At 39.9% G+C, this 8,364-nt stretch overlaps 1 protein-coding gene across 2 annotated transcripts; it reads right to left on the bottom strand.

Moving 5' to 3' along the window:
* Nucleotides 1-479: 479 nt before the first annotated feature.
* Nucleotides 480-5,268, bottom strand: UQCRB (ubiquinol-cytochrome c reductase binding protein). 2 transcript variants are annotated; one of them, XM_074815417.1, is made up of 4 exons: nucleotides 5,181-5,268; nucleotides 3,816-3,887; nucleotides 1,923-2,089; nucleotides 480-717 (listed from the first exon to the last, which is right to left on the bottom strand). In XM_074815417.1, the coding sequence occupies exons 1-4, from the start codon at nucleotides 5,197-5,199 to the stop codon at nucleotides 640-642; spliced, it is 336 nt and encodes a 111-aa protein (XP_074671518.1). In that variant the 5' UTR covers nucleotides 5,200-5,268; the 3' UTR covers nucleotides 480-639. The 2 variants fall into 2 exon arrangements, with proteins under 2 accessions (XP_074671518.1, XP_074671527.1); XM_074815426.1 differs by having other exon boundaries at nucleotides 5,170-5,226.
* Between the last annotated feature and the right edge of the window lie 3,096 nt (nucleotides 5,269-8,364).

Here is an 8,364-nt window from a genome sequence, read left to right as displayed (position 1 = left end):
AAGTCTCAAGAAGCTGAAGTGAGACAGTCATTATGGTTTATATGAAAATAGTCCTTTAAGGATTAACAATGTATATGGTATAAAAAATTAGTGAAACATTTCCTGATTTTGTGATTAAGGAATCATCTCTATTTTCCATTACTGTAATACGTATGTGCTTAGATGCACAAAGTATTACATTCTGCTGTCTCATGATGCCAGTGTAACATCAAGCACTGGTCCAGTCTTGTTATCTTGAGGGACAAGTGATGAAGGAAATAAGCAACTCCTTTTTAATTTAATAGAGCAACTAGCACCAATAGCCTTGTGTTTCTTGCCTAACTCTGCAACTGCAGAAAACAGCTGTACTATGAAAAGGGTAAGAAGCAAAAAGCTGGAATGAAGGCTGCATAGCCCTAAGCTAATATATAATGTATACGCTCATAGGAAAGATCTGAACATTTGCTTGTTAACATTTACAAAGAACTCTTCCAAGTAGATTTTATACTTTGACATGTTTATTTTAGTTGGATGAACAGATTCAATGAACAAACTGAAACAGTATTCCTCAGCTTCACATTTGCCTCCCTGCAGACTTCTATAACCAAATGTTTAAAAATATCCGAAATACGTGGATATTTGCATGAAGCAGTTCAATAATTATTTCTTGTTCCATGCTTCTTTTTCAAGTCTTTCACGGATTACTTCTTTTAGGTACGGTTCAAGATAGTGGTTATCCTGAAAAAGAAAAGAATATATTCAAATTTATAGGGAGGTCCAGAAACTTCTCAAGTCATTCCTACAGATTACTTGTCTCTTGTTCCTCTTCAGATTTGACTAAAGCCCAACCTAACAAGAAAATAAGAAATCAAACATTACTTTGAAAAGGTAAACTTTGCATCTGCCAAGCCTGCAATGACGAGTTCTTTACTGCAGCAACCACTAATTCCTAATGCCTCACCAACATTAACAAGCAAAAGTGATGCTTCCAGCTATACCTTTAAAAACAATGTTCTTTTGGCAGATACCCAAATGTACAAGATCCACTTTAATTAGTTCAAAGTCCAACTATAATACTCTGGAGAAAATAGTTTTGAACTTAACTTCTAAACAGCAGTGTAGACTTGGATTCGATGGAACACCCTGACCGTGTTTAATACTTACAAACCGAACTGCTGCTTAAGGAACGATGCAACCAGTTATTCAATGCAGCAGTTACCTAAGTACAACCAATAAGACCACAAGAAACAGCTTCTGCTCATATAGACAAACATAACACCCTTATACTACCCTATAATCAAAAGTTTAGTGATAGGATTCCTCTCTGCCTGGTAGTTTGGAGAAAGCCAAGACAGACAGTAACGCAAAGTCTGTGAATCAATCCACTACGAAAAAAAATTCAGTTACATCTGAAGAGGAAGGTGTATTTTGTTTTTCAAATTACAAACCCAAACTTATTTTAATGAAAAATTTCCCTTTAAATTATTCTTCCTTGGCAACTTCATGAGTAAGAGCTTTGGCTCAAGATTTTCTATAAAATTAAGAAATTAATCAGAAAAGCAAGAGACCTTTTTAAGAATTTCCAAGCTAGTTACAGTGTATTTCTTTATCTGATAGCTTAGAAGAAATATTTTGTCTGAATACAGCGTGCTAGGGCTCTGAGCTGTAGTTTAAGCTTGAGAAACTAATTAAGTTTTAGTTAACTAAACTGTAGTTAAGCTTGAGTCATCTTGAGAAAAATTTTGCAATTTCCACTGCAAAACAGAGACTTTTAAACAGCAATCAAAAGCTTTTTTTTCCAGAGGTATCCCACAAGACACACACTCATTTATTCATTATAGAGAACACATAAGCATGTATCTCCCCAGAGACTGAAAATCCCAAAGACCAATCATAGCAGTGCCATTTAAGACCTCCACCTTGGAAACATTCTCTACACACACCTCTTCATACTTCACCCACTGGTCTTTTGGAAGGATCTGATGTTTCAGGCTTAAGTCGAGTGCTCGCTTTATACGAAATATTCTTTCATTGTAAAGATGTTCTGGAAGTCTCTTCAGTGCTTCTTTTACATCATCGTCTTCGTACAATGTATCATCTCGCATTAATCCTGTACCAAGAAGATTTTACAGTATCACTGAATAAGTGTTCTTAAATTTAAGATTTAGGATTGACACAGGTGTTTCTTACATCCAATGCAAAATTACGAAGCAACCCCAAACCAATCCAGGAAAAGAGAAACACTAATTGGTCAGAGAAAAAATTCTAAACACTAGTTTTCACATACTCTATTTACTTGGTTTTACTCCTTTTCTCAAGGAGGAATAGAGAAATGGGTATTTAATTCAATGTATTTCATAAGGTTATACATATATATATATATAACAATAACTCTTTTGGATCTGAGAGGTGTACTTATGCTCATCTAATGTTATATCCATATTTAAGACGATTGTCTAGGTAAAGGGTTAATAGCTCTGAATCCATTAGAGTCAGTCAACCACAGACGTGACTACTCCAGTACTGAAGAATTATTCTCTAAACTCCGCTATGCATAGTAACTAGATTTCCACTGACTATATTAAGCTATGGAAACCTGAAGCTAGATGTTTGTGCGCAAGTTGGGTCCCTCCCACACCTCCCCAAATCAGAATTACATCAATTAAATATTCAAGCAACCCTGCTTTAAGTTTCAGTATTAACAACATAGGACAAAATGTTGCTTCTGTCACATTCCAAGATTGATGCAGATTACAAGAGCATAGCTACTGATTTGTGGTTAAAGGTTTTGATCTCATGTGACTGAGTTCACAGTGGCCTCCCAATAAAACAGAAATTTCTCGAGCCATATATTCTTGAATTTAGTTTTGTAATTTACTTTAAAGGCACAGAGAGCACAGCTGCTAGTTTCATCACTAGCTTAAATTTGATGTTTCTCTTCAGTTTTCAGTTGCATTCCCAGAAAACCAGCAAAAAGTGTTAATGCCTTTAAGAATTTCATCAGACAGATATAAAAAAGAGGGACAGATGTAAAAAGAGGGACTAAGCACTGCATCTCTGGAGGAAAGACCTAAGATTATTCCTCTACATCTGTCTTGCAATTTTTTTTTCTAACTTCCCCATGGCTGGTATGTTAACTTTCTTTAAATAATTTCCTCATATTATGGTCATCAGTAAATTACAGCCTCTGAATATTCAGATTCTCTTGTCATTCAAGAATAGTTCTGCCATCTAAATAGTTGAAACAAACTTGGTAACCATGCTGAATCAATTGAAGACAATATCAAAGCAACCTCCTCTACTTAAGGAAACATTATTTTTCACCTACCTCACCACTGTGCAGGCCAGAGAGACACCAAGTGAAGTTATGGCGATACAAAGGGCAGAACTAACTAAATCCTTTTTTGCACTTTGGATACTTTGCAGAAGTATTGCAGACAGACTGCTATCAGTGGAAACCTCTCCAGCTTCAAGGGCAGCCTTTGGGTTAGAAAATACTGGGCAGTGAAAGTGACTTGGTGGGAAAAGATAAATAATCAAGTTTTCAGGACTGCTTTGTGAAAGTTTTTCCAACTGCTCCAGATTAACCTTAGCTGTTATAAGTTATTTCACTAAAACAAGAGCAAACACAGAAATAACAAAAAACCCACCAATTCATTACTAGGTAGCAATCATGATGACTGACACTATTGCTAACTTTTTCTCCACAAAAGCAGTAGCTAATTTTGATCAAAAAGACTTATGCCAATCTGCATGTACATACAACAGTTGTGAACCATAACTAGTTTGAGGACTGTTACATTTGCAGTGGTTTTAAAACTCAATGAAACACTTACCGTATTTGTTGAATCCAGCTGCATTATAATACCACTTGCGAATCTTGTCTAACAGGCGACCACCTCCTGCAACTGAATGTGACCATCATCAGTTGCAGAGCAAGACAAAATTCAACATTTACACACTACTATGACAGTACACAAGTATTTGCTGGTCTCCTTCACATGCTGTAATGCAACACTACATCAAGTTTTAATTTGAACATATATGACTTGGCATCTCTGCTTTTCAGTATCCCTTAACTGACACTGAGCAGGTAGAATGAGTGCTTGTTACATACAATAATTTGACCTCTGTTTCACTAAATTTGATTATTAGACTGCTCTAAGCCTTGGAAAAATGCTAACAGTTCATTGTCAAATTCAGCACCAACACTTTCAGGCTCCAAACTCTTACACTCGAGCTAAAAGCATCAGGTTCTACATAAAGCAAAACCGTCATGCTTTTCAAATAATTTACATAAGTTCCACAGCTCTCATTACAGTTAACGCCATTTCAAGGCCAGCATATTATTATGTTATTAACCTTCTACTCTCCTCTCCAGTTACTTAAATACTATTCCAGAGATTCTTTTTTCAAAGAGCTGCCAAAGTCAACTGGAAAGTCAACACTGAAACCTCAAAAAAAATCATTGACTTTAAAAAGAAAAAAAATCAAACACGCCACATGTAGAACATTCATCTTTCCTTAACTGTGATTTTGGATAGCAAAGGTGTTTTTACATGTAATCAAGTACAATGCAGTACCAAATACCATTAAAGTAACTCTGCAAAGGGTCTAGAAACCCAGAAACAGGACAACATAGGCAATGCAGCCAGGGCAAGCTATCTTTCATGACTTTAAGTCAGTTGTCTTACTAAGTCACCCCATAAAAGCAGTGCTACGTGTGATACCAGTCCGCCATTAGCACACTACCTCATCAGGCCTTATTCCTTCGTACTTTAGGACTCGAGAAGGAATAACATTAGACCGACTACACTGTAGTCAGTATCCGGGCCGGACAGCGATCCCCGAGGCCCCTCCGGAGCAGCCCAAAGGCTCCTCCATGCTCCCGAGCACCCTCTGCCCTACTGCTCCCAGAAAACCTCAGTATCGGAGCCATGCTCCCACCTCTGAGGCCCAGACCGAAGGGCCACCGATCCGGAGGAGCGGCGAGGAAACGCGCCCGCCATGGCCGGGCCAGGGGTACATCAGCTGCAGGGGCTGCCCCCGCCAAGGGCACACGGCGCACACCATCCACCGGCTCCCCATCTCCCCATCACTGCCCGCCTCGCCTCCCGGTGCGGGACAAGACGAGCCCAGCACCGCACGCGCGACGGGCGCAGCCGCGTACGACCACCCCCGGCCACCCACCGCCGCCTCACCGGGTGCCCTCGCCGCCATCTTGACCTCTGCGCGGCGCGCTGCCTTCTGGGTAACCCGCGGCGTCCGCGGGGGGCGGGGGCGCCAATGCCGCCTCAGCGCTGGCGCATGCGCCCCGGCGGGGCGGCGGGGTGCCGCGGCGGTCCGGCTCCGTGGCGCTGTAGCTCCCGCTCGCCCGCGGCTTTATCTAGGGGGGCGGCATCCCAAAGGAAGGAGACTGCCCCATCGGTCTCCGTTGTGGCGGCCTGTCCCTGCTTTGGCCTCCCTCTAGGCCGTGTGCTGGCGCGGGCGCTCCGTCGTAACCGCGGCGGGGCGCCGGGCTGCTCTGAGGAACCTGCCCGGGGGCGGGAAAAGCGACAAAGAAGGGGCCGAGGTGGGCACGGGTGAATCCCGTGACGCTTACGATGGTTTAAATAACGCTTACGGTGTTGGGGAATCGCTAATTAAGCCAAGATGAATCAACTCCTGCCCAGAACAAGGAACACTGCGCAGTCTCCTTGCAGTGCGTGTGCACCGCGGCACCTCTGCAAACTGGCAACAGTTCCGAGTATTTTGCCGCTGTAGCGTGAGGATCGCCTTTGCTAGCGGTGCCCGCGTTCTTACCTGCGCAGCTACGGCTGTAGCTCAGAGCCTGGAGAGCTGACGTGAACAAGCACTGGCTCCAGCATAAGGTAATCCAGCTGTCCCTCAAGGCAGTTGAACTGGTGTAACTGGGTGAAGGCTTTTAGACCAACAACTGCAAACCGAGGGGTAAAGGTGAATATTAGCTAAAAGTAAGTTTATGTTTGTAAAGCACAGTAAGCAAAGCGCCAAGTCAGTCACAAAAAGAAGCAGAAACCTCTCTCTGCTCAGGTATCACAGCTGTCAGGTGAGTGGCTCTGTTTTCTGAGGCATAGACCACTGCCTCTCCCCAGCAATTCATTCAGAAAAGAACCATTGCATTTGTAAAGAAATAAATGAGTTATTCTAGAAATACTGCTATGGTAGGCAATTTCAGTCAGAAAAGCATGTGGCTGAATGTGATATCCAAGCAAACAGTACTGCTCAGACTGCACATCAGCAGACCACAAAGGGTCTTTGCCATATTGTACCCAGCATGCCTCAATTAATCAACATGCTCAATCAAAGGCTGCTAGCCCTTATCAAGAACAGCAGACTACAATAAGTTTGGTAATTCTAGGCCAAATATTTCTTCTAAAGATTTTTTTTCATCTTAAAGCCAAAAAGTATTTGGCATGATCCTCAAAAAGTTCTATCCTCTCTCCTCTTTCCTTTTAGCACTCTCATAAAATCTTTTGCTTCCTTTCTTCATCGTATTTCTGGGAAGTTATTTTGGCATAAGCTCACGCATTTAACATTTCAAAGAAACTGGTTTAGCTCTGGCAGCAATAATTTTTACATTTAAAAATATTAAAGGAGTTAAAAGCTCAGAGTTTGAGACATTAAAAATATATGCATTCTATAATCTATATTTAATGGTTTGTCACATGGTAACATAGATGACAATAAGGACAGCAGAGTAAATCTGCAAAAGCAAACTCTTTGGCATTATAAACCCACATACTTTCTATTAGTAATAATTTCTACAATAAACACTACTTTTTTCTAGATTGTTTGAAGATTAGTTTGTTATTAGCATTTAATACAGTCAAAATGTAAGTAAGCATATTGAATCAGACATAGGTATTTTCATTTAAAAGAAGAGAATGGGGAAAAGCGTTTAGCCATCACATTTTGGCTACCACTTTAGATGACGTTTGTTATACATCTCCACCAAGAACAGTCTACTTCATAGAGGATTTCAAGTGTTCTTCCCAGGCCAATGGAGCGGGAAACATGAGAACGAAAGACAAAAGAGAGCATCTCAGATATATATTGCAGACAATGAATGTGGCTTTTTACTGTGTTTCAAGTGAAGATGCCCCAGTAAATCATTTTGCACCCTGCTTGTTCTGACAACACTCCTCTTGGGTGTTGTAATTCAAATTCCAAATTTTTATTTTGGATAAAAGATCCAAGTTGTAATCCAGAGATCACTATTCTCATTCTTTAAATGCCTCTTTAACCTTACTTTATTTCCCACCTATTAGGGGAATTTAACCTTTTGAATTTTATTCTTCTAGCTGCATACAAGTTGGTATTTTAAGCTCCAACACTGAGCTTTTAAAACATTGAGGCTTTTTCATTAAATAAGCTTAAATCCAAATGAAAACATCTGGATTTCAGTTTCCTGAACTGTTTTAACTCAAAGAATGGAAACTTCTAAACAATAAATTATCAGACAGTTTGCATTTGGGTTTAGTCAGTTTTTTCCACTTTGCCCAAATACACTGTGATTTGATAATTCTGTATTAACACGATTTGTTTACTGATAGGATTAAGTACTTTTAATACTTTCATGATTCCTAATGTTAGCATTTACTTCAGTTGTTATATCTGAGCAAGATAACGCTTGTCAACTAAGTATATACTACCACCTCTTTTTATATGGTTACTTGTATCTAAAGCCATACAAATCTCATTGGGGTGGGGAAAAACTGCTTCCCCCTCTCCACAAGGGGAAAAGTGACTTAAAATAAGCTCCTAGATTTCAGGGACATGTGTAGTTTAATTTTCTTTCTGTAATTTGCCTAGATTCCATTTGCTGATTTTCTTTGATATTTCAAACCAAGTTGCACTGTACAGCTTTTAAGATATTAACTCCAGCAGCCAGCTTCACAAAGAAATGCCCTTGTAACCTGCTGAAAAATGTCTTTTTGTATAAGAGGCTTCACATATATAACAGTGTTCTTTCTACTGTACAAGGAAAAGAATAACATTATTAGCTCTTAAGATAAAAGCAAGTACACATGTCACTTCCTCGCTACTGCAGTAACTTGTTTTTCTAACTTTTGGGATGGAGGGTGAGGGGAGAAGACAGAGGGCGAGACAGGGAGTAAGTCACTAATCAGTTTTTCCATCTCCCAAAACTGTGAAATTATTGAAAGAAAAAAAAACCCCACCAAAAAAAGCTACTGTAAGTTACTTTTCTATTACTGTGCAGGCATCATTCACTCCAAATAAAGTTAGCAATTAATTACAAGGATTGCATCAGTAGCAGTCAACATATATTTAGTCAATCCTTCTGAAATACAATTTAAAGTCACCATAAAGAATGTTACTGTGAGCCTTTAAATCCTACAAATG

The sequence above is a fragment of the Strix aluco genome, chromosome 1 (assembly GCF_031877795.1).
Source record: "Strix aluco isolate bStrAlu1 chromosome 1, bStrAlu1.hap1, whole genome shotgun sequence".
In the NCBI taxonomy this organism is placed as follows: domain Eukaryota; kingdom Metazoa; phylum Chordata; class Aves; order Strigiformes; family Strigidae; genus Strix; species Strix aluco.
This window is presented reverse-complemented; position numbering and strand designations above follow the sequence as displayed.